The sequence below is a fragment of the Ovis canadensis genome, chromosome 3 (assembly GCF_042477335.2).
Source record: "Ovis canadensis isolate MfBH-ARS-UI-01 breed Bighorn chromosome 3, ARS-UI_OviCan_v2, whole genome shotgun sequence".
In the NCBI taxonomy this organism is placed as follows: Eukaryota; Metazoa; Chordata; class Mammalia; order Artiodactyla; family Bovidae; genus Ovis; species Ovis canadensis.
This window is the reverse complement of record NC_091247.1, coordinates 175,588,016-175,614,681: the sequence shown is the minus strand read 5'-3', so window position 1 is coordinate 175,614,681 and position 26,666 is coordinate 175,588,016. Positions and strand designations below refer to the sequence as shown.

At 40.6% G+C, this 26,666-nt stretch overlaps 2 protein-coding genes across 2 annotated transcripts in view; one reads left to right on the top strand and one right to left on the bottom strand.

Annotated features, from left to right (window-relative positions):
* Positions 1–4,177: 4,177 nt before the first annotated feature.
* SLC17A8 (solute carrier family 17 member 8) overlaps positions 4,178–26,666 on the bottom strand; it is a 39,459-nt gene continuing 16,970 nt past the window's right edge. The window contains exons 5-12 of the mRNA XM_069581052.1: positions 26,043–26,130; positions 18,575–18,661; positions 17,838–17,977; positions 17,556–17,705; positions 16,399–16,531; positions 11,909–12,019; positions 6,308–6,435; positions 4,178–4,930 (exon numbers count right to left, since the gene is read on the bottom strand). Of these exons, the coding sequence (XP_069437153.1) occupies positions 4,586–4,930; positions 6,308–6,435; positions 11,909–12,019; positions 16,399–16,531; positions 17,556–17,705; positions 17,838–17,977; positions 18,575–18,661; positions 26,043–26,130 (1,182 nt within the window). The 3' untranslated portion in view covers positions 4,178–4,585. The remainder of the gene's footprint in view (positions 4,931–6,307; positions 6,436–11,908; positions 12,020–16,398; positions 16,532–17,555; positions 17,706–17,837; positions 17,978–18,574; positions 18,662–26,042; positions 26,131–26,666) is intronic.
* LOC138435888 (large ribosomal subunit protein eL39) lies at positions 22,152–22,519 on the top strand. The gene has a single exon (XM_069581053.2). The coding sequence runs from the start codon at positions 22,201–22,203 to the stop codon at positions 22,354–22,356; it is 156 nt and encodes a 51-aa protein (XP_069437154.1). The 5' UTR covers positions 22,152–22,200; the 3' UTR covers positions 22,357–22,519.

The window sequence follows — 26,666 nt, the reverse complement described above, 5'->3', positions numbered from 1 at the left end:
AGGGAAGCCTGGTGTGCTGCAGTCCATGGGGTTGGAAAGAGTAGGACACGACTGAGCAACTGAACTGAACTGAACCTATAATGGAAAAGAATCTGGAAAAGTACATTTTAAAAATTGCGTATATGTTCCAATTGTGAACAACAAAATCCTGGGTACCTGACTGACTGTTTGGAATAAGCCTCCGGTCCACTCAATCCAACCCACACTCAGCTAGTAACACAAGAGAGAAATAAACATTTGCTGATATTTGAGGTTTAATTTAATACCACAATAACCCTAGGGAAATAAATTAGTTCTAGAGAACTTGTAAAGATAAATTAAAAGGGACTTCAGCATCCATTAATGGCAGATAGGTAGTTCAGACCAACTCCACACTAGAAAAGACAACAAAAAATGTTTTTAATGTCTGCTCAAAAGCACTGTGGAACCATCATGGCAGTGAAAAATCACCTGGCCACCATCTGGCCATCTGGGAGAAGATGAAAGTCCAGAGAAGTAAACCTGACATTTGAGGTCACTTTTCTCCTGGGAGCATTTGCTAATTATAACAAAGCCAGTAATTGATATCTGAGTAGTTTGATAACCTGGTATAGACATAAAAGTTGGATGCTGGGGAAAACACGGTAGTGTGGGATGGGACCCTGAAGTACTGTATTCCAGGAACAAGAGTGAATTGAAAGAGAAAGAGCCTCCACACTGCCTGTAGCCCAACTTCAGATCATCTAGGTGGCCCAGAATATCTCAGGCCTTTCAAATGAATTAGAGATTCCAGATTGCTAATGCCTTCAGGCTCTTAAAAGAAGCAAATGAAAATCCTTTCTGGAGAAAAAGGGAGCAAACACACACACACACATTATTTTAAGCCTAAAATAAACATATTTTTTCTAAAAAATTCTACAAGCAATTTTCAAATATAATTTTGGATACAATCAAAGAAAACGAAGCGCAGACTGAGATAAGATACTGTGAACAAGAGTCAGCAAAACTAGTAGAAAAATAGACGCACTCCAGATAGTGACACTGATCATACTTTAATTAGCTCCTTGAGTTCCGGGAATACAGTGTTGAAAATTTTAGCGGAGAACTGGAAATATTTTATTTAAGGATATAGCAGGATTGGAAAATGAACCACTAAATGTTCTAAAATTGAAAACACAATAACTGAAATTAAGAACACAATGTGTGGAGTTTAACTGAACCTTGTAGAGAGAGAAATAAAGAACTTAAAAATAAGTCAGAAGATATCCAAAATAACACAGATAGAGGCAAAAAGCCTGGAAAATACAGAAGTGATGGTCAGAGTGCTACCCGCAGACTAGCATCCGTTTTGGGTTCTCAGAAAGAGCCTACAGAAAAAAGGGGCCAAAAGCAGTATAATAAGAGAGAGTGGCTGAAAATTTTCCAAAAGTGATGTAAGACATTGAGCTCCAGATTGAAAATAAAGTTAAGTGGACTTGGCAGGGAAGAGAGAAAAGGCTACTTTCTTAAAAGTCAAAGATGACTCAAAGATTTATTTCCAGTGAAAGGGTGATGTAATTAACTGAGATAAGAAACAGGGAGGGAGGAAAAGGTCTGTTGGGCTCAGAAGGAATCAGTGTGAAATAGAAATAGTAGGTTCCAATTTTTACTTTGAATTTAACACCCAGGCAGGGATAATAAATGTGTCATTATTTCTTAAACAATTATATTTTTCTTGTTATGTTCATGTTCCAAAACTTTCATTGTTTAAAAAGGACCAGTCAAACTTTCTTGTCTCAAGAATCTAGCACCTCAGGTCTCCTTCCCTTCTTGCTAGAATCCATAGTTTGCCTCTAAGAACTGACCTACAAATGGATATTTACAGCAAAATGTACAGTGACTTGCAAACCATTCAATACACTTGCCTGATGTTCCAATATAATTATTTGTTCATTGCAACCTTTACTAACCCCATCACAACAAAATAATGTGTTTTCTACTTTTTAACACCATAACTTAGGACCCCATTTTTTAAAATACTGTAAGGACAAGTGACAGGTGCCCTAAAGGCTTTGATTTATCAAAGTAATTTGTCAAATTTCTGCATATGCTGCTGACTTCAAATGTTGGAGTAAGTACAACTTTGTGTCACAGTCTGCAATATTGCCTTAAGGATTACCATGAGTTCTTAAAATAGTTATTGACTTCATTAACAGAAGGAAAAAAGAAAACGCTGGCCACCATAAATTTCTCTGTTTTTTTTTTTTTTTACTTAGAAAATGGCACAACTTTCACAATAAATCCTATTAAGAGTGAAAATGAAACAGCATGCTTTCTTTTCAACCCAGAAAAGGTTAAAATATGATAATGATGATGATAAGTAATGTTTATTGAGCACTTTCTATGTGCCAGGAATTATTCTAAATTACATAGTTTCACTAAAGAGATTTAAATACATATAATAACATAAATGATATACCAGTGACATAAATAATACTACTTTATAGAGTGTCAGGCATTTTCCCCCCAAAAGTATTCTTCTATAAAATACATTACAATTCTGCTGACACAGTTAGGGACCAGAAATATATATATATGGGAGAAACTAGAAAAAAAAATCCTACAATAACAAACTATAAGTAAATCCACCATTTTTTCTATAATACTATCTTTTTCTTCTGAAAGTAGAATTAAAAATTTCAAAAACAATAAAAAGGAAAATAATTTTATTTTCAAGCAACATTTTTACATGCCAACATTGTTTTCAAATATCATTAAATTTTAAAATATATTTAGAGAGTATCCATGTTATTGCCTTATGCAAAGATAAGTTTTTCAACACTAACTATGGATCCAGTTGTCCCAGATGTTTACGTTCAGTATTTCACTGTTTAACTACTGCTATGTTATTGTGGTTTCCCTGAATACCATTCTGAGTAAAGTCATTAGGAATACTTCAATCATAATTTTGTCTAGTTGATCAAACTTCCTAGCATCACCAGCCAAAATGGCTAAAGACATACATTTTTTTTAAATAGAGGACTCTCCTAAGAGAATTTTACCTAATAAAATGCATGAACCAACTTCTTAAATTACTAAATGTCTTAAAGATTTACAAGTAATGTGGGACATTATTTAACCACATTGTTGACATTATGACGGGTTAAAATTGTATTTTTTAGCTCACACAACACAGTTTGTAGGATCCTACTTCTCTGACCAGGGATTGAACTGGGCCCCCTACAGTGGAATTGCAGAGTGCTAACCACAGGATGCCAGGGAATTCCCTGAAGGGGTGAAATTTAGTTTACTTCTTCTCAGCCATTCTGACCATCAGATTCCGGGAACTTTGCTATTTTGCTTAGTTTTTCATTTTTCCTATTCTTTTTTTTTTTTAACCTATTTGAATCTCTCATATAGTCTGTGACTCATTATTAAAAAAATATAAGAAAAGTATGAATTCATGTTATGAGTTTCCCTGGTGGCTCAGGTGGTAAAGAGTCTGCCTGCAATGCAGGAGACCTGGGTTTGATCCCTGGGTCGGGAAGATCCTCTGGAGAAGAAAATGGCAACCCACTCCAGTATTCTTGCCTGGGAAATCCCATGGACGGAGCTGCCTGGCAGGCTACAGACCGTGGGGTCATAAAGAGTTGGACACGACTTAAGCAACTTTCACATATATATGATTTCACAGACTCATTTGGCTCTCAGATTACCTAGGGCCCTAAGGATCTTTGAATCCAGTCCCCCATATGATGTTTGAATGTTCTCTGCCACATCAACCCAAATGTTCTCCATCCTCCATGCCTGCCAAGATAGGGAATTATCCACATGACAACACACTCCATTTACAGTTTTCATTATTAAAAATATCTCTTCTAACCTGAAGCAAAACCTTCTTCTCCAAAATTGACATCTATTTTGGACTCCACCAATCTCAACACTTGGAGTAGGAAATGGTAACCCACTCCAGTATTCTTCTCTGGGAATCCCATGAACAGAGGAGCCTGAAGGGCTGACGTCCATGGGGTTGCAAAGAGTTGGACATGGCTGAGCATGCATGCACGCAGTCTCAGCACTGCCTCTGGCAGGATGAGCCTGAGCAAGTCCATCTTTTGTTGCTTTCTTTTCCTCAGTTGTAAGATGGGGATAAGCATTGTTATATCATGGGGTGTGGAGATTAAATGAGAATGTAATAAAGCATCTGGCACAATACAGGGCCTTTGAAAGCAGTGGCCTTTATTAGGAATAGGAAACCCACCCCTGCATGGCTGCTCTCAGAAAGGTAGTAACAGCTATTTTTTTCTCTCCTCCAGGCCAAATATCCCCATTTCCTTCCATTTTTCTTTGAAAAACATGGCATTTTGTCTCTTATTCTTCCAATCATTCCTTCCTGAATAGTTTATTCTTTGAGATAAGAATCAACTGCAAATCAAAAAACTTACAGCCATACATTTTATGAACTTAGAGCAAGTTGTTTGCCTACTGCTGAGTAAATCTCTCCCTGCTCCCTGACATGCAACGTTCCTAGAGTTAACCCCCTGGCAAGCCAGCCTATGGAGAAGAAAATGGGTATGGATACTTTCTGGTTCTAGAGTGCGGAGGAGCCAAAAGTGCCCCTCAGACACTAGGATGCATCTGAGAAGTTTTCCCCTTCATTCTGGTAGGATGTCAGCTCTTCCTCGTTGAGGGTCACCCCTCTCTGTCCTCTCCATTCCTTTCTCTGGACTTCACAATTCTGGGTGGTGGCTCCATATGACATCTTCTTTCTGGGACTTGCAAAACTCTCATGGTTGAGTTCTGTCTCCTCAGCTAATTCATCCTGGTCAATGATTCCACACTTCTCCTCAGAAAGGTTTTCGGGATCTGCCCACTCCTGTTTCTCCCCAGAAGCAAAGACCCCGTAGAAGATGACACCACTGTAGTGCACCAAGGCAGCTATGAGGAACACATTCTGCCACTCCTCACGGGTCTGAACAAGGAAACAGTACCAATTAATATTTTAACCAAAAACGGAAATTAACAGTATCTTCTGGAGTCCTCCACTGGGACAAAAGCACTTAGTCACCCCAAAGCAATGCTGTGCTTCCTGGGAAGACGTGTGGCAGATGCATGCCCAGGACCCAAATGGAATTTGAGTGTTTAAAAAAATCAAAGTTAAGACTACAGTGAATATGCATTTTTTTTAATTTAGAAAAATACTTTATAAAATAAACATCCTGTAAGATCCTTACTGCACCATTTCACAGCTCTCCTAAATATACAAATGAGGTTAAATTAAATTTGCTTTAGGAACCCACCACTGTAAATATCAGAGGTCTCCTTCGTGCTTGCTTTGGATACATGACAATTTGAGTCACGAAAATGCTCAGTTTGGACTGCCAGTAGCTTATGTATAATCATATCTTCTGTGAAAATATATTGTATAAAAAATAATGGGAATTTGTGTTGAAAGATTTAATAACAGAATTAATAATCATATTACCAATCCTATCATCTCATGAACAGAGAGATAGTTTGGCTCCTCTGCCCATAAAGTCATCAGAGCCCACCTTTCTTTTCTATCAAAAATAAGAAATGTTATCCCACACTTTCTTCTCCAAGAAACAGGAAGAATTTCTGAAGTTATATTTTTAATAGGATGTGCAACAACAAAGAAATAGTTGGGTAAAAATGCCATAGTATCAAACATGTTAATTTGCAGAAGGTAGCATATCTAAAACCCTTTCAAAGACAGAGATGAAGAATGTGGCCTGTAGCTGAATTCTGGATGGATCTGGGATCCTCCTGTACTACCCACCTTAGTCTAAATACACAAACGTGCAGTAACGACCTGCTGCCGCACCTGCGTAGGTTCTTAGGAAGGGTCATTAATGTCTTGTTTGTTTTCTTCATAATAAGGAAGTATAACTGCACTAATATTTTCATGCTGGAGCATGCTAAGCAATAATTGGAAATGGTGATAAAGTCTAATTACTTGGAATTATAAAACAACCTTGGGTAATTTATTTATCTTGAGTTGATTGCCTCAGTTTCTTTTTTGTGTCTTTAAACAGTCTTTATGGTATTATCACTTCTTCTATACACACACACACACACACACACACACACACCCCACACACACACCCCTTCTATTTCTCAGTTTAAGAAACAGAACCAAACATCAATCAGTCCTGCTGCCATCAATAAATGATAATTTTTTTAAAAGAAGAAAAAAAAATAGAAGCTCAAGTGACTCAGCCAAGTCAAGGACATACACATTTACACAGGCTGGGATAGGGCCTTGAGACTTTGTACAGTATTTCGGTCCTCTCATACTGTAACCCACAACCCCAAAGGAAACCATTACCTTGTGCTTGGTCATTGCACCCACAATAAGGGGACAGACCATTCCAGAGAGGGTTCCCACTCCATTTGAGATTCCCATGAGAATGCTGGCATAGCGAGGGGCAATATCCAAGTGGTTGACATTGAAACCTACAGTGAAGCCAAACATCTCAAAATCAGACTCAGGAACAGAATTCCAAATACATTTTGGAAAATATTTAGCTTTCCCCAACTCTCATCAATCTCTTTCCTCTACTAATGGATACCTTTACCAAAAGGACTGGCTTGAGGATTGTCAGGCTGTGTCTGCTCATAGCAGAAAACCATGGTGTGATTGATTCAGTTCAGTTCAGTCACTCAGTCGTGTCCGACTCTTTGCGACCCCATGAATTGCATTAGCAATGGCTAAAATGGGTTCTTCATGGGGAGAATTATGGCACCTCTACCTTCTCGGCTTGAAACCCCAAAATAATGATGTTTGGGGCAATACTGAAAAGCACAGCCTGGATCACACATATTCAGAGTAAGCCATCACACAATCACATTGTTGTTGTTTAGTTCCTAAGTTGTATTCGACTCTTTTGCAACCCATGGACTGTAGCCCTCCAGGTTCCTCTGACCATGGGATTTCCCAGGCAAGAATACTGGAGTGGGTTGCCATTTCCTTCTCCAGGGGATCTTCTTAACCCTGTACTACAGGCAGATTCTTTACCACTGAGCCACCAGGGAACCACCTGAGCCACCAGGTAAGCCCACACAATCATATACAGTGTGATTAAAACTATATCTTGCTGCATAATATCCTCCTTCCTAGCTCTCAGCTCACTCCCAAAAGGCTACCACAGGTAGGTCTGCCTTAGTACCACAGGGCATATTATAAAGGGCTCTTTTTGGATAAGAAAGATTTATACAAACATTTGCAGGATCCTCTGTAATTTACAAAACACTTCAACATTCATACTTGATTTGGAATTTGTAAATCTGGATTTGAATCTTATTCTTATCTCTTAAACAAGTCATCTTTAGGACTTTGTTTCCTCATCTCTATTTTGAGGATCATATTACTCCTTAACTCATACAGATGCTGTGAGATGAGACTTAGGGGAAATATGTATGCGAGAGCTCTTGGCAAACAGCTGAGCTCTAGCAACTATCACAGTGCCAAATCAGCATCACTGCTATTGCTGCCACTGTAAAACACACCCGTCACTCTGGGGTCTTTTATGAATAGGTAATGCTGCAGGGAGTGGTAAAATAAAAAATCACCATACCTCACTATTCATCTGTTTTTCAGGAGAAAAGGATGAGTGGAATGAAGGAAGCGGGAAGGCGGAGGGACAAGGCTTTGAAAGAGGAGGCATTGGGCACTGGGAACCAACTCTGCCAGTGTAGCCTAGGGTTGCATTTTAGAGTCAGACCTTGGATCTGGCTGTTTAATTGAGATGCAAACCTGGGCAAATGATTTAATCTTTCTGAACTTCAGCTTCTTCATCTATAAACTGGAATGATCATTCTTATAAAACTGTTGTAAGAATTCAGATAAATAATATATGTCAATTACATAGATGCAAAGAGGTGAAAGCCAACATGTTCTTTGCAGTACAACCTCCATCTACCCAGTTTACTTTCCTGAGCTGGCAAAGTATCCAGTGCATAGTAGGTACTCTATATATAATTGTTTAATTAATTACCAACTTGAACTCTGAAATTACAGCAGTGGGTTATAGGTCTTATTTACTCATATTTTTATTTTCCCTTGTCTTGCTTTTTAATGCTCTATTTTGTGCAAATAACTAAAAATATAATTTAAAAAAAATTTCTAAACCAGCCTATTGGCTGCTTGTTTTATTTCCTACCTCTGTTCAGAGAGAATTTTAAGAAAACCTTTCTGGAATAAACATACCTTCTCTTTCAGACCAAAGTGGCAGAATATCAGAATATAAAACAGCTGCAAGATTAATTAATCTTACTATTTATTTGAATGTGATAAACACTTTATTAGAAAAGAACCCAGAGATAAGAAGCAATTAATATGATTGGCGAGTATTATATTCTGATACAAAGCCTAGACATCTGCGTTCAGCTAAAGATAATATGAGAAAAGCCATTTAGGTTTCTAGCTACACAATCCTGGGGTTTGGGGGAAAAATCATTGGGAAACTGAGATACTAATAGATTTTTTTTTTTTTGAAGCAGACACATAAAGCAAGTTACACACAAGTTGAGAGAGTCTGTCTTCTCTACATAGGACATCTTCTAAAGCAGATATCACCCATTCTTTGTATCCTTCTAATCTCACCTGTCTCAGCTCTTATATTTATAATCAGTTCCTAAACTGAGCGAGTCCCCCTTGGCATCCCCATTAACTCCTTATAAAGTTGACATCCAGCAGATCCTAAGGAATCATCCTCCCCATGACCATAGTCCCTCCCATAGTCTCACTGTGGATCAGATAAACTGTTATTCCAATCCTAATCACTTAATTTATCTGAGTAAGGTAAGTCACCTCCCAAGCCTCAGTTCCTCACTAGTAAAATGAACATAGCAATACTCTTCTCATCAGGTTGCTACAGGGATTAAATGAGTTCATACCTTAAAAGTGACCAGTACGGTGTAAATGCTGGGAAAAAAAAAATTCTGTCCGTTTGATTGTTGCTTAAACTGGCAATCTGGGGACAATATGAGCCTGAATATTTCAATATCTCTGTGGATAGGATATGAATCTCTTTTGCATTACAAGGCTATCAAAAGAAGATGTCCCTTAACATCCTGCTGGGAACAATTCATGACTGCTCTATCCTTGCTACTCAAAGTGTGGACTATTGATCAGTGGCGTCAACTTCACTGCTCGAAATGCAGGATCTCAGGCTCCACTCTACACTGGCTAAATCAGAATCTGCATTTTTGCAAGATCCTAAGGTGACTTGTATGCACCATTAAATTTTGAGAAGTATTGGGCTAGATTGAATAATAATTGAACAACCGCAGTGAATATTTTTTAATAGTTTTATGCATCTAGTACTGGGACTAAGATTTTCAAAAGCTTTATTTCCACTAGAATGTAAACTTTATAAGGACAGAAATTTTCTTTTTTTCACTGCAGTATCTGCTGTGCCAAGAACAGTGTCTGACTCTTGGGAAGTGTAAAGGAATGAAAGAATGACCTCAGTTCATTGCAATCTCCCAACAACCCGATGAAGTTGCCATTATATCTCTCTAGTCTCTAGATAAGGAAACTGAGGCTGAGGATTTAAATAACTCAGCTTTTTTTTTTTTTTTTGCCTTTTGTAAATAGTAAGTACTAAAGAGGGGCCTTACACCTAGGTTGTTAGCTTCAGGCTACTTTAAGTGCAAATTTTTTTTTCCAATTTAACTATTCATCAGCTCTATTTATAGTTGACCCTTGAACAAAGTAGGTTGGAGCTGCATGGGTCTAGTTACAGGCAGATTTGTTTGTCAGTAGTAAATACTACAGTATTGCAGGAGATGCAGGAGACAAGGGTTCAATCCCTGAGTCACAAAGATCGCTAGGAGGAGGAAATAGCAACCTGCTCCAGTATTCTTGTCTGGAAAATTCCATGGATGGAGGAGCTTGGTGGGGTACAGTTCACATGGTTGCAAAAAGTCAGATATGACTGAGCAACTAAGCATGCAAGCACGCATGCACAGGATCTGTGGTTGATTGAATCCTCAGATGCAAAATCAAGGATACAACAAAACCCAGGATGCAGAGGAATACTTTATATAGGAGGGCTTCTCTCATAGCTCAGTTGGTAAAGAATCCGCCTGCAATGCAGGAAACCCTGGTTTGACTCCTGGGTTGGGAAGTTCCACTGGAGAAGAGATGGGCTACCCACTCCAGTATTTTGGGCTTCCCTTGTGGCTCAGAGGTTAAAGCTTCTGCCTGCAATGAGGGAGACCTGGGTTCAATCCCTAGGTCAGGAAGATCCCCTGGAGAAGGAAATGGCAACCCACTCCAGTATTCTTGCCTACAGAATCCCAGGGATGGGGGAGCCTGGTGGGCTACAATCCACGGGGTCGCAAAGAGTTGGACTCGACTGAGTGACTTCTCTTTCTTTCACTTGTGGCTCAGCTGGTAGAGAATCCACCTGCAATGCAGGAGACCCGGGTTCAATCCCTGGGTTGGGAAGATTCCCTGGAGAAGGGAATAGTATAGTATAGTATAGTATAGTATAGTCAGATTTTTGACTATGTGGGGTAGGGGATCAGCACCCATAACCCCCACATCGTTCAAGGGTGAACTGTATTTTGATAAGACCAAGGCCCTGTTTAAGAGTCATTTTGACCAGAGGTCAAACCAGAGGTGCTTTTCTGTTCTAGGATGTTATCACCCTGTTTGATCTTTAAGACACCCCAGAATCATGGAAAGAGCTCAGGCATGAAGACCAGGCAGGACACCTTAGTTCTTCCTTTGTCCCCAGTTGTGTAACAATAGGAAAGTCCTTCATTTCCTGAGCTTTAAGTTATTCCTCAGTAAAATAATGGTAATATCATTTGCTTCACAATGTTGTCAGAAATGCGATACATGTCAAGTGTTCCGTTAAATGACAATTTTTAGTATTATAATCTTTTTTAAAGATAGGAAAAAAAAATCCCTAAGTTTTGCTTCTTCATCCAGTTCTGCACAGGGAACTTCTGAAGTCTGTAATATGCTAGCACTGTTACCGCTCATACAGTAGCTGGTTTCTGCTTCTATAAAATGGGGAGACTGAAGGCCCTAGGGTAGCTGTTAGAATTGCAGGGATTAATACACGAGTGGGCTGTGAACAGCCCCCAGCACAGAGTTTGTGCCTGATCAATGTTAGCTCACATCATCATTACTATTCTTCTTAAGTCTTGCTGGCTTAGCAAGTCACATCACCTCTCTGGACCTGCATGTCCTTGTTTGGAAAATGAAAGCCAAGGAGGAGACAGAAAACTAAAGAAAAATTCCATCCTTAAAACTTTCTGATTCTGTGTGTGTGTATGCATGTGCTCAGTCGTGTCCAACTCTGCGACCTCATGGACTGTAGCCCACCAGGCTCCTCTGCCCTTGCAATTCTCCAGGCAAGAGTACTGGAGTGGGTTGCCATTTCCTCCTCCAGGGGATCTCCCCAACCCAGGGACTGAATCCACATTCCTGGCACCTTCTGCATTGGCAGACAGATTCTTTACCACCAGCACCACCTGGGAAGCCCTTCTGATTCTATAACTTTATGTCAAATGACTACATCATTTGATTGTGAGTTAATGTTAGCAGTTCTCCTGTAGGAAGTAAGAATCAAAAGAGTCACAAGAGTCTCTGTTAGGTCGGGTGGCCTGGTGCTAAAGTTTGAAGGTGGCACTTTGCCCAGCAACACGCATTCTGCCCATGCCCCAGAGAGGGCTCCTGCATGTTGTCTTTCCCAAGATGGAGAAAGTAGTGATAATTCCAGCTTGGCTGGGCTGCTAAGCCCAGTTCTCAGTGATACTCAAAATCATCCCCACTAGATGAAAATCTCTAGCCAGTGGCCCTGAGCCTTGGGAATGGCCTGGCTGCCAAAGGTAGATGCTCAATATCCTTTCCTTCCTTTCTCCCAAGTGTTGCTATGGAAAAGATTTGGAAACCCAAAGGACACTTTACCTGAAATAGCAAAACCACTAAATCCTACAGCAAGCACCAGAAAGGAGATAGCCATCCCTTTGGTATGGGAAAAGCCAACCACAAGGAGCAAGGTTGCCTCCATGCCAAAACCTGTGAATGGAAACAGCAGGGGAAAATGTCATTTTCGTGTCAGTCAGCCCAAATTCATGAATTCATCACAAAGAATCTATTTTCATGGACCCAAGCTTTTAGAACACATATTCTGGCGCAATATTTACAATCTTATAGGGATATTTCTTGACTATACGACTTTGCTAATATTACCCAGGTGTTCTGTGAGCTTTTCAACAATTTCCTGGTGTGCCTTAAACACTGTACCCAGGAGGTACAATGATGCCCACGGGATGAGGAATGTTTATTATCAGTTGCTCATGGGTAGCTCCCCCTGCCATTTCTAAGACCGTCGGTGATTCTCCATCGATTACACCAGTGATGGTCTTTCATAGAAAATGACACAAAAGTAAACTAGTATTATTGTTGCCAAAAGTGATTAGAAAGCAGCAGTGAATATCTGAAACATAAAGCAGAGCCTCACCACCTGTAAAGCATAAGGCAAAATTCTTCCTTTCCAGAAGTTTGCCAAGCCTTCAGGCCTCTTTATAATGCCATGAGATATTTGCACATAAAATACAGTGGGACAGAAGGACTTTTTGCTCCTTTCATTCAAGATAAGTGAATCCAGCACAATAAAAAAGGATAAGGAAATGATGAAGATCCTTCTCACCAACACACAAAAACACATACATGTTCAGTTGATAGCAGATAGAAAGATGATATAAGTACTGTTTCCAGGGACAGGAAGTACCCTGGGAGGCAGAAGACAGTGAAATGATGCTTCATCCTAGAGACCGTCTGCTGATTCCAGACGTCGCTACATGATTGTCCTTTGAGTTAGCTCAGAGATAATAGGCCCAAATCAAGTCTCTGTCCCCTATATTCACTCCAAAACATATAAAAAGCCACCACCACACTCTTTCTTCTCTCAATTAATCTATCTGCCTGTGTTTAGAACCCAGACTTTATCAGGGTTCAGATTCCTGCTGGGTTCAGATTCTATCTCAAAATCACTAATGGTGTGATCTTGGATGAGCACTTCATCTCTTTGAGTCCTCATTCCTCCCTGCCAAAAGCTCATAATACAACCTTGGAGCATTGGAAGATTAAATGAAATTGGGTATACAAGGTGTTGAGCAAGATCACCAGCCATGGGCATGACTCAACAAATGGTAATCGAATGTTTAAAGCAGAAATCTCAGAATGAACTTGGACTTTTTTCTCTTCTTCAGTGTTCAGATAAAAATCCATGACATTGGCCTTAGAAATATCTGCTTTTCCTTCCCCTACCACTGTCTTAGTTCTGGACGCCACTACCTCTCCCCTGGACAACTTCAAAAACCTCTTTATTGGTCTTCCTATCTCTTTTTCCTCTGATCCATTCTCTGGATCACTATTTTTATAAACTACAAATCTGATCAGTTGCCCCCTAACTTAAAACGCTTGTCAGTGGTTCCATACTAAGTGCCTATAATAAATTCCTCCTGCTGTCCCAGGTTCATTTTCTGTCACTCTTACCCCCTTGCTCACCATCCGAAGCCCGCGGAAAGCCCTCTACTGTTGCACACGTCTCTCCACCGTTTCCTGATCACAACACTGTTTTGTGCCACACTGTACTTCCAGACTGTTCCTTCACCTGCAGTGCTCCTCTCGCATCACTTACGTCTCATTTCTGGAGAAACCCTACTATTCTTTAAAGTCCAGTTCAAATATTGCTTTCCTTAGGAAGCTGACAGCCCTGCCACTCACCACCAGTGAAGCTGACATCTCCTTCTTCTTAATCATTTCATAGAACTTTTCAGCATTGCCCTGTAGTTTTTCATTTGTGTTTCTGCCTTCCCCCACAAAACTGTGATATTATCCAGGGAAGGTACCGTGGATATAGTACAGGGCCTGGCAGGTAGGTAGTGGGAACTTGATAATTAATGCAAAGGAAAGAAAGGAAAATCAAGATTAAGTTGAAATACAAGCCAAGGCACTTTTTTGTAAACCTTAATAAGTTGCTTACCTTTCTGAATCCATTCTTCAAAACTGTTCTAGAACTAGGGCAAGCACCAATGATTGTTTTATATGGTCATCTAAAGAGAATCAGTGAAATTATGGGCACAGAGGTGCTTTTTAAACTGTGAGCTTCACAGACTCACTGATAAAGAGAATAAATTAATGCTTGCCAGTGGGAGGATGGAGAGAGGGAGCAGCAGTATAGGGGTAGGGGAGTGGAAGGTACAAACTACTGGGTGTGAGACAGGCTCAAGGATGTGTTGTACAACACAAAGAATATAGTCACTATTTTGTAACAAGTCTAAATGGAACAACAGCCTCAAAAATTATATTTAAAAGTTTTTAAATTTTAGTTAATCAATACTTTTTTAAACTGTGGACCTTTATACCATTACTGGGCATCCATGTCCCATCACCTCATGGCAAATAAATGGGGAAACAATGGAAACAGTGACAGACTTAATTTCCTAAGGCTCCAAAATCACTGCATATGGTAACTGCAGCCATGGAATTTTGCTCCTTGGAAGAAAAGCTATGACAAACCTAGACAGCATATTAAAAAGCAGAGACATTAATTTGCTGACAAAGGACTGTCTAGCCTAAGCTATGATTTTTCCAGTAGTCATGTATGGATGTAAAAGTTGGATCATAAAGAAATCTAAGTACCAAAGAACAGTTGCTTTTGAACTACCGGAGTCCCTTGGACAGCAAGATCAAGTCAGTCAAGCCTAAAGGAAATCAGTCCTGAAGATTCATTAGAAGGACTGATGCTGAAGCTGAAGCTCCAATACCTGGCCACCTGATGCAAAGAACTGACTCCCTAGAAAAGACCCTGATGCTAGGAAAGATTGAAGGCAGAAGAAGGGGACGACAGAAGATGAGATGGTTGGATGGCATCACTGACTTGATGGACATGAGTTTGAGCAAGCTCCAGGAGTTGGTGATGGACAGGGAAGACTGGAGTGCTGCTGTCCATGGGGTCACTAAGAGTCAGACACAGCTGAGCAACTGAAATGAACCGTGCATCCACGCTCAGTTGCTTCAGTTGTGTCCGACTGTTTGTGACCCCATGGACAGCAGCCCCCCAGGCTCCTTTGTCCATGGGATTTTCTCAGCAAGAATACTAGAGTGGGTTGCCACTTCTCCCTCCAGGGGATCTTCCTGAGCCAGGGATCAAACCAGTGTCTTTTGCATCTCCTGCATTGGCAGGTTATTTTTCCCTGTATATAGTTCAAATTGTGGAAACAAAATTAATAACAAGTAGTAATGCTATAAGGGCTTCCCAGGTGGCTCAGTGGTAAAGAATCCGTCTGCTGATGCAGGAGAAGTGGGTTCAATCCTGGAGTCAGGAAGATCCCCTGGAGAAGGAAATGGCAACCCACTCTAGTATTCTTGCCTGGAAGATTCCATGGACAGAGGAGCCTGGCAGGCTATAGTCTAGGGAGTAGCAAAGAGTTGGACATGACTGAGCACACACATACACACACACACACACACCATTGTATACTAATTATTTGTGTTTTGGAACTGGCCTGTCTTATACAACAAGGTACATGGCTCAAACTTCCCTTATCTTAACACTATCAAAAAAGTGGAACCAGAAAGTTAATTCCCCCAAAAGAATTAGAATAAAGACATTGTGTGAAGAAAACCTATAAATGATACATTGATTCATCAATAAGGAAAAAAAAAAGATTTTTGCCAAATAGTAGACTTTCAAAGAAAGAAAAATCATTTAAGAGCATAAGTGACTCCTATTTATAGTGAAAATGCTAGGACTGTATGTTTCAGGAGCTGAAGGATAAAATTTAAACTTTATGGGTAATCAAGAGATCCTAGGAAGTGAAACTATTCCAAGCTGACAAGAACTAGAATTGAAAGGTCTGAGGAATTTTTTCATTTCATATTAAAACAACCTGAAGTTCACATAGGCAACCAATTCAGCCAGACTAGGATTTTTTTTTACCTCAGTCACACTTTCCATCTTCTATGTTGTTGTTCAGACACTCAGTCATGTCCGACTCTTTGAGACCCCATCAACAGCAGCACGCCAGGCTTCCCTGTCATATATTTTTTAAAAAATATCTCTTTTTTGACCACATGACCAAAATAGTACCCCACATCTTAGTGCCCCAACCAGGGATTGAACCCAGGCCCTTGTCAGTGAGAGCACAGAGTTCTAGCCGCTGGAGCACCAAGGGATTCCCAAGTTGTCATATCTCAGGTTGCACAAGCACAGGCTGAATGACCACTAGGCATGGTCACACCATAGTCACACACCACTAGGTGTGATGGACTTAGGGGCCTTTAAGAGCCTTCTCAGTGCTTAGACATAACCTCAAAAATATGGCTTGCAATTCAGTTTCATCTCATTCTACAAAAGCTGCTTAAGCCACCTATGAAATCCACAGTACCTCCACAGTTCATGATTTTTCTGACAGCAGTTGTGGTCAAAATTTTTCTGCTTCTTAAATAATCAGCCAATTGTCCTCCAATAGGCACAATGATCGTCATAACCATGTGCGGGACTGCTGACAAGAGACCCACCTGGAATGAAAAGAAACAGTGAGGCTGTTTTTAGCTACTTCTGAGAGATGTACTTCTTTAACACCCTCACCATCTCCACTGAGCCCCTCACCCTTAACACCCTCACCATCTCCACTGAGCCCCTCACCCTCACCACCAAATTTAATCATCTAATTATACGGGACTGAGACAGGCCTGAATTTTGTAATGAATAAACAATGAGTGAGTGAGCAACTTTAAGAATAGACCTACTCGTCTCCTCTACCAGATAGGAAGCTCCTGGAGATGGGTTGGTCTATTAAAATCGTTCACAGAGGCCCCACTACCCAGTGGGTGTTTAACTACCTGGCACACGGCAGTTAGACTCTTGGCACAGGGTGAGTGCTCCCTGATGGTAGCCACTACTGGTTGAGCTAGCTCTTCCACAGTCACTTCTGACAGTACCTGTAGCTATGCAGATTTCTACCTCTACTAGGCCTCTGTTCTTTATCCTGTGGGAAGGAGACTTAATACTTTCGGGATGACAGCTTGTGTTTTACCATCCACACTCTTCCTACCTGAAACACAGGCAACCTAATCGCAATGGTCGGGGACATTGTATAAGGTTCTTTTTAAACCATAAAGGACTGGTCATTAGTACTTGACCAGTACTTTAGTACATTAGTACAGCTATGACTGTGACCTGCAAAATGAGCTTTAAGGTTCTTACTGCTCCTCCCTGAATAATTTATAGGAAAAAAAACACCTCGCACCCTTAAATCTTTTGATCCTTGCCCAATATGCAGTTCTTGAGTCAGCGTCAGAAACACTTTGAGAATGGTGAGAACATAAATCTTTAAAAGCAGCTTAATACAGCTCTGATCCTTACTAAGAAGAAATTAAATAGCTATGTATTTGTGCATAGAATGCATAACTTGTCTGGCCTCCAGGGTATTAGGTGTCACAGAACTATTATGAATTTTGATCAGTAATGTAATTATTTTATCAAGTAAAGATTTTCGCAGTAGAAGTAAGAGATTTAAAATTCAAGAATCTGTATATTTACCTTACTTATTGCAAATCCAAAGACCTCTTCAAAGTAAGCAGGCTGACTTATTAACAGCAAATAAAATGTCCAGCTTCTGCAAAAATTGGCCACAATGATTGCATACACTGGCAATGACGTGAAAAATCTTTTCCATGGTGTATTAAATTTCTAGAAAGTGAAAATACAGTGAGATTTTTAGTGAATATACTGATAGATTATTTTTCTGATGAGGCCAACACAATCACTGAAAGAAATACTCATAAAAAAGAGGGAAGTCTTCATCTCTCCGTCTCTACTTACACTGAGACTAACCAAGTTGGCTCCTTCTCCTATACTTGTCTCTATATAGGTCCTCTCCTCCTGAGATATTGTTGGGTGAGCTGCTGGACACTCATAGGCTTGCAACAGCCAAAACACGTACCAAATAATCCCCAAAATACCTGCAATTGAAAAACAAAAAGCTTGATGACATCGTCTCATTTTCTTCCACCTCTAAATTTGTCAAATTTCAAAGTATTTTCAAATGGCACTATATTCAGCTAGGAGAAAGCATTTGGTTGGTTTTTCCTGTCATTATTTTATTAGCTGGTATTTAAAGAAAGATTATGTTCTGCTCATTAAGAAATTTAACTTTTATATACACATTAAGTGAACCATCGTTAGACAAGTATTCCATTTACGTGATAAACTTGTCTTAGTGATCCCTATTTTCACACAGTAAACTCTTAAGCCAACCCCATTAGATAGTCAAATGCCATATCTATCAGTTACCCAGGTGTGCGTGTGTATTCATTCACTTCAGTCCTGTCCATCTCTTCATGACCCTGTGGATTGTAGCCCACCAGGCTCCTCTGTCCAAGGGATTCTCCAGGCAAGAATATTGAAGTGGGTTGCCATTCCCTCCTCCAGGGGATCTTCCCGACCCAGGGATCAGACCTGCATTTCCTGCATCTCCTGTATTGGCAGGGAATTCTTCACCACCGAGCCACCCAGGAAGCCCAGTTACCCATGGGAATTCATGGAATCAAATCACTCACCATAAATATAAAAGACAGAGGCCCATCCAATGTACTGGACCAACACCCCAGCCAGCGGCATGGCAATTACTGCTCCTGCATAGGAACCTAGGACAAGAAAAGTTGAAGGAAACTCACCAGTCATCAGGCAAGCCCATCCAACCCATTTAGAGTTCAGCAATCAACCTGAAGACCAATCACACTGAGTGGGAGTTAGGATGCCTCCGTGCAGAGGAGCTGGCCAACTCCCACCGTGCCTAAAAAGAGGCCTCCAAGAGAGAAAGGTCTCCAGGATACCCTTTAACTTCATCCAGATGCCATGGAAGGATTAGACAGAGATGGCTCAGGCACCTCAATTTGGAATTACAGGAAAATGGAATGAAAAAAATGAGAAAAAATGTGACAGAACTCTGAAAAATTCAACCAGGCACAACATTGGGTGCTGAAGACAGAAAGTGAAGGAACAGGGACTTCCCTGGTGGTCCAGTGGTTAAGATTCCGTGCTTCCATTGCACGGGGCATGGGTTCAATCCCGGGCCAGGAAATTAACATCCCACGTGCTCGGAGTACAGCCAATAAGTAAATAAATAGCCAGAACATTAAAAAGAAAGAAAGTGAAGGCTTTTATGTATCTATCTCTCAGGGTTCACAATTCAGAAGGATTATCACCTATATCTTTATTTAAAATTTTTTTCTTCTCCCAGTTTTATTGAGATATAATTATATTGATGTATAATTCACCTAGGTCTTTAAATAAGGAACTTCAAACTATGAAAGGATCATGCTTTTTAGTATCTCAATTTTGTTTTTAATGCCAGAAAACTGTTAAATTTCAAGATGGCAGGAGGACCAGGATAGCTACTGTCTTCATCCGCCTCCTAAATGGGTACATTTTTTAGTTTCTTACTTTGAAATACCCAACCTTGTAAATAGTTACCTGTGTATGGATGTTTATCTTGTCTAGACAAGATAACAAGGGCTAGAGGCAGTGACCTCACCTTCACTATCTCCTGCAGCTCTGTGATATCTGGTGGAGAGACATGAGCCCCGCGAACTCCCAATAAATATTAACTGAATCAAAAAAATTACTATATGAAATTTCCTCTGGGTATGAGTGGAAAAAATTCTTGCTTCAGCACAAGTGAGCAGCAAAAGGAAATGCTGTATCCCATAACCCAGTGCTAAGGAAGATCTTCAGGAAATGGAAGCTTAGAGAGCTTCCAGACAAAGAAATTAAATCCCATCTTTCCAAGTTGGGCCAAGCTGGCTATGAAAGGCCTGACCTGGAATCCCGGATCTGAACATCAGGACCCCTGAGGAAGTCTCTCAGTTCCTCCAAATCATTTTTTTTTTTTCAGATGGAAGTGAAATCTCTGTCTTACCAGGTTGTTTTGAGGAGCAAATAAGTTATTACATGAAGGTGCTCTAATTAAGTGTTACATAAACACCAACGGAGAAGGCAATGGCAACCCACTCTAGTACTCTTGCCGGGGAGGTCCCATGGATGGAGGAGCCTGGTAGACTGCAGTCCACGGGATCGCTAGGAGTCAGACACGACTTCACTTTCACTTTCATGTGTTGGAGAAGGAAATGGCAACCCACTCCAGTACTCTTGCCTGGAGAATCCCAGGGACGGGAGAGCCAGGTGGGCTGCCGTCTATGGGGTCGCACAGAGTCGGACACGACTGAAGCAACTTAGCAGTAGCAAACACCAACTAACATAGTGGTTATCACATCTGCTTTATACACAGAAGGTCCTGGGTTCAAGTCCCAGTGGAACCAAGCCAAGAGGGCTGCTTTTTAGAGCTTCCCAGGTGGCGCTAGTAGTAAAAGAATCTGCCTGCAGTGCAAGAGACCTGGGTTTGATCCCTGGATCAAGAAGATCCCTTGGAGGAAATGGCAACCACTCCTGTATTCTTGCCTGGAGAACCCCACAGACAGAGGAGCCTGGTGAGTTACAGTCCATGGGGTCACAAAGAGTCAGACACGACTGAGGAACTAACACTTTCACTTTCAAACACCAACTGGGCTTCCCTGGTGACTCAGATGGTAAAGAGTCAGCCTGCAATGCGGGAGGCCTGGGTTCGATCCCTGGGTCAGGAAGATCCCCTGGAAAAAGGAATGACAATCCACACCAGTATTCTTGCCTGGAGAATTCCATGGATAGAGAAGCCTGGTGGGCTACAGTCTATGGGGTTGCAAAGAGTCAGACATGACTGAGGGACTAACACTTTCACTTTCACACATCAACTATTAATGCTGCTATTGTGTACAGAATGATAGAGCACTTTTAATTTTTTTAACCTTAGACTTCCTCAGACTGATAAGGCAAAGGTTCCAGGGCATATCGTCTATAAAGAAGAGCTACAGATCTGATTCCTATGTGGGTGTGGAGAAGGTGGTCTCCTTTCCTGGAGCAAATACCCTGGGAGTGGGAGGTGGGAGCTCCAGTTTAGATGATGCAAATAGGGAGGGTCAGGGGATAACCATCTATTTAACTTACATGCAGAGTACATCATGAGAAACGCTGGGCTGGAGGAAGCACAAGCTGGAATCAAGATTGCTGGAAGAATTATCAATAACCTCAGATATGCAGATGATACCACCCTTATGGCAGAAACTGAAGAGGAACTAAAGAGCCTCTTGATAAAAGTGAAAGAGGAGAGTGAAAAAGTTGGCTTAAAGCTCAACATTCAGAAAACGAAGATCATGGCATCTAGTCCCATCACTTCATGGCAAATAGATGGGAAATAGTGGAAACAGTGGCTGACTTTATTTTTTTGGGCTCCAAAATCACTGCAGATGGTGATTGCAGCCATGAAATTAAAAGACCCTTACTCCTTGGAAGGAAAGTTATGACCAACCTAGATAGCATATTGAAAAGCAGAGACATTACTTTGCCAATAAAGGTCCATCTAGTCAAGGCTATGGTTTTTCCAGTGGTCATGTATGGATGTGAGAGTTGGACTATAAATAAAGCTGAAGAATTGATGCTTTTGAACTGTGGTGTTGGAGAAGGCTCTTGAGAGTCCCATGGACTGCAAAGAGATCCAACCAGTCCATCCTAAAGGAGATCTGTCCTGGGTGTTCATTGGAAGGACTGATGTTGAAGCTGAAACTCCAATATTTTGGCCAGCTGATGCAAAGAGCTGACTCATTGGAAAAGACCCTGATGCTGTTTGGAAAGATTGAGGGCAGGAGGAGAAGGGGATGACAGAGGATGAGATGGTTGGATGGCATCACAACTTGATGGACATGGGTTGGGTAGACTTTGTTGATGGACAGGGAGGCCTGGTGTGCTGCAGTTCATGGGGTTGCAAACAGTCGGACACGACTGGCGACTGAACTGAATTGAATATAAGATGCACTGAATGCTTTCTGTGTGATTTCTAGTATTGTGATGAGTACTCTGGACCGCTGATTTTATTTAACCTTTTTTTTCAACCTTGTAACATGGGTGCTAGTGTCATCCCCATTTTACAAGAATGCTTGGGATGGGAGGTAAATTTCCTGAGGTCACATGGGTATGAGTGACCAGAATCTAGGTCTGCAGGAATCCAAAACCTTTAACCTTAACTGTTTAATAGTTCAGTCCTGCTCTTTTCTCTTCTCCGCCATTGTTTGTGCGGTTGAGTTCTCTCCTCACCATGTCTTCTCACAAGACTTTCAGGATCAAGCGATTCCTGGCCAAGAAACAAAAGCAGAATCGTCCCATTCCTCAATGGATTCGAATGAAAACTGGCAATAAAATCAGGTACAACTCCAAGAGAAGACATTGGAGAAGAACCAAGCTGGGTCTATAAGAAGTGGTCTTCACATGTGTGCCACACATGTGAAGACCACTTTTTTAAGCAGCCAAATCACAGTGAGAACATCACTACTGTAATGCTTGGCTCCTGATGTATCTTATTTCCTAACTATCAGTCTGAGACTCAGTAATAAATATGAAACGTTGGAAAAAAAAAAGATTCAGTCCTGCTTCTTCCATTCAACAATAGCCAATAATTACTCATAGCAAGAAGCATTCTTCCATTGAGGAAATTTTACAGTTTGAAATTGTCCTTTCCTGTCTTTTAGACAACTCTTCCTCATCCTTCCAATTGTGGCTGAATGTAATCTCCTATCACACCCATAGGTCCTGAGCATACCCCAATAGGGCTCTCCACCCATATTGCCCTAACTGTACCTTGATCTCTCTGTGTGGTCAACACAGAGAAAGAGGAGGGTGCTTATTGAATGGCATAGACAGAGAGGAGTAGCTGAAGTGGGGATGACAGAGTCCCCAGTTCTGTCCTCACTTTCCATGAAAATTTGTATCTTTTTCCCCCCTCCCTGAGCATCAGTCTCCTCTACTATAAAACAATGGAGTTAGAAAAAGAATTAAGATTTGTGGCTATCAGAGGCAGGAGTTGGTAGAGGGGAAATCATATGAAGGCAATCAAAAAGTACAAATTGCCAGGTATAAGTAAGTACTAGGGGTGTATCATACAACATAATAAAGATAACTAAACTGATATATGTTATAAATGAAAGTTGGTAAGACAGTAAATCCTAAGAGTTATCATCACAAGGAAAAAAGATTTTTTGCCTATTTCTTTGATGTTGTATCTGTGTGAGATGATGACATTCACTAAACCTATTGCGACAAATATTTCATGATGTATGTAAGTCAAATAATTATATTGAACACCTGAAATGTAAACAGTGCTGTATGTCTCTTCCATCTCAATAAAACTAGGGGAAAACAAAACCAAAAAGCTATGTCTTTGAATAAAGTCAGTTTTATTTCTTAAAAAATTAAAGTTAATTAAAAAAATGAAGCAATGAGTGTGACTAGATGTTTTCTAAAGACTCTTCCAACTGCAATATTTTTTAAGTGTAAGAATCATTTATCCCCAAGCATGGGTTTACTTCTAATGACATTTTTGCTGTGCTCTTCTTTGAAACCAAGGCCACACCTTAGCTGGGAAATGCAATAAAGCCTATGACCTTGATCAGGTAACTTTCCTTGAGCATCAAATCATTTCTTAAATTAGCCATTTTAGGGCTATAAAAACACTAAGAATGGGGAGTGGCTGCTAGTTGTTCTTGTTTGCTGGCAAATCAAAATAAAAGGCCTTATAAGTAAATCATCTGAAGAAAACAGGTCAAGGTCAACTGGGGCAGAATCTTACATTCTTCTAGAGTTGGTATAAGATCAGTAGGGGAGGTGGAGTTGACCTTGAACTACAAGCAAGGGACAAAAATGGTTCCCAAGGATGGGGGAGATTAAAGATGTAAAGGCATCTCAGCTGTGCATGCATTTCCAAATGAGACACAAAATAGGCACATGGGTGAATGTTTCACACCAAACTCCCTGGGATTCTTTATTACTACTATTGCTGCTACTACTACTGCTGCTGCTAGCACTATTACTACTTGTGCAAGTAAAGAAGAGAAAGTCAAAGTGTTAGTCACCCAATTGTGTTCAACTCTTTGTGACCCCATGAACTGTAGCCCACCATGCTCCTCTGTCCATGGAATTCTCCAGGCAAGAATACTAGAGTGGGTTGCCATTTCCTTCTCCAGGGGGTTTTTCCAACCCAGGAATCAAACCCAGGTCCCTGCATTGCAAGCAGATTCTTTAATATCTGAGCTATCAGGGAAGTCCCAAAGAAGGAGAGGGAAAAATAAATAAATATATTCAGAGAAGTAAAGCTTCCTCCTTAGCTAAAATGTACAGGTTAGCTTGTGTTAGGAAAGATATGCTAGCTTGAAAAACTAAGCAGACCTCAATTCTGATCTGAATTCTGTGTGAGCCCATTGTTAACTTTTGTGGCCTAAGTCGCTTTTGTCTTCCTGGGCCTCTTCCCCCATTAAAAAAAAAAAATTGCAAATATTGGTGGCAGCACATGCTGTTCTTGTTCAAATATTGATGGGTACCTAGCAGAGTCTTCTGAACACTGATTACTCTCAGAGACTCACAGAGGGGCCAGTCTCAGCATGGCTTCAAATGAGGCAACCTTAGCAAGGTGAAATTTGGAGATCCAGGAGTTAAAGTCACATCAGTACTTAAGGACTATTAATTTGCTTTTGGGTAAAATGGATCATGTCCTTTTCATTTTTTTTTTTTTCTGGAAGATAATAGCAAAAGTTGATTAAATGGTCTCTATGACAAATCACTGCAGATGGTGACTGCAGCCGTGAAATTAAAAGACACTCGTTCCTTGGAAGAAAAGCTATGACCAACCTAGACAGCATATTAAAAGGCAGAGACGTTACTTTACCAGCAAAGGTCTGTCTAGTCAAAGGTATGGCTTTTCCAGTGGTCATGTATGGATGTGAAGGTTGGACTATAAGAAAAGCTGAGCACAAAAATATTGATGCTTTTGAACTGTGGTGTTGGAGGAGACTCTTGAGAATCCCTTGGACTGCAAGGAGATCCAACCAGTCCATCCTAAAGGCAATCAGTCCTGAATATTCATTGGAAGGACTGATGCTGAAGCTGAAACTCCAATACTTTGGCCACCTGATGGGAAGAGCTGACTCATTTGAAAAGACCCTGATGCTGGGAAAGATTGAAGGTGGGAGGAAAAGGAGATGACAGAGGATGAGATGGTTGGATGGCATCACCGATGTGATGGACATAAGTTTGAGTAGGCTCCGGATGTTGGTGATGGGAGGACACGGACAGGGAGGCCTGGTATGCTGCAGTCTATGGGACTGCAGAGTTGGACATGACTGAGCGACTGAACTGAACTGATGACAGTGTGTACAAAGTAGTGTGAGGAAAGCTTTGAATCAAGAATCCAATGTTCTAGCTCCTGCTCCATTCTTTGGTAGCTATGTGATCTTGAGCAAGTCACTGGACTTCTATTTTAGTTCAAGGAAACGAGATTTAAAATTTTAGTTTTAATTTCTCCATTTGTAAAAAGAAGAGGACTGGGGCCTTACCTATTCTATATCTTCTACTTTCAACTTTGGGAAATATTTGTTGGCTAATCCTACAACAACTTCCAATGACTATTTTCTTACTTTTCTCTATTAAAGATGTTAGCAAAGGTGGGCACTGGCTTTCCCAGCTTTCTCTGCAGTTAGTAAAGCCTATGACACAGTTAGGACCAAGCAAATAAAACTGGAAGCCTGCTAGGGGGATTGGGAAAGCTTTTCTTTCCTGATGAAAAGAATAGAGGTGGTTAGGACAGCCATCCCCTCTTCTTTCTGCCTTTAGTGTGGACTTCATGCCTGGAATTGTGGTAGTCATTTTGTGAACACGAGGAATGTGCATGAATGCAAAAAGTTATCACTCTAAGGACAGCGGGGTAGAAAGTCAGAACATGCACAGGCCCTGGATAGATCACAGGCCAGTTACAGGCAGAATCAACACTAGCCACCAACCATTCGCCTTTGGACTTCTGTTATGTGAAATAATTAATTCTATTTAGCAAGGTCTTCATCTAAAGCCAAAGGCATTCCTATATGAAACTTGCTGTTATTCCAATATACTCACCACAAAAGGAGGTTGTAGCCAGTCTGCTTCTCTCCAAAGGTGGTGCCCACTTACTCCACATCCCGTGACATGCTGGGTATGTCACACCCTGGCAAAACAGTTGAAAATGGATGATTTGACTTGACTCCAGTTTCTTTTTGTGTTTAAAACTTGGACTTTGCCTCTTTGACACTACAATATAAAAGCCCAACTTACAGAAACTAAATAACATGTGTCAGCTATTTTGACTCACAGTAGAGATGCTAAAATTCAAATACCAGTTCAAAGGTAAGCAAGGTGGAGAATAGGGAAGGGGGTCTTCATATTTCTTCTTATTATTTAATATCAGTATGGAAGTGGATTTCCACAATCAGCTGATCCATCCTGTCATTTAAAGATATGGAACCTGAGGCTGACAGCCATTAAGTGACTAGATTCTAGTCTTCAGGGCTGCTGATATCATGTTCTTTCTACTGTGTTAGTATTTTCCAAAGTGTGGTATATGTCCCTTCAGTGGGATAAGAATTGGATTTAAAGTACTAAAACAACCTATATTTTTATTATCATTGTTACTTATACATTCTAATGTGCTTTAGAAAAATATAACTAGCACATTAAACCCATGATATCAAAAATATTGTTGCT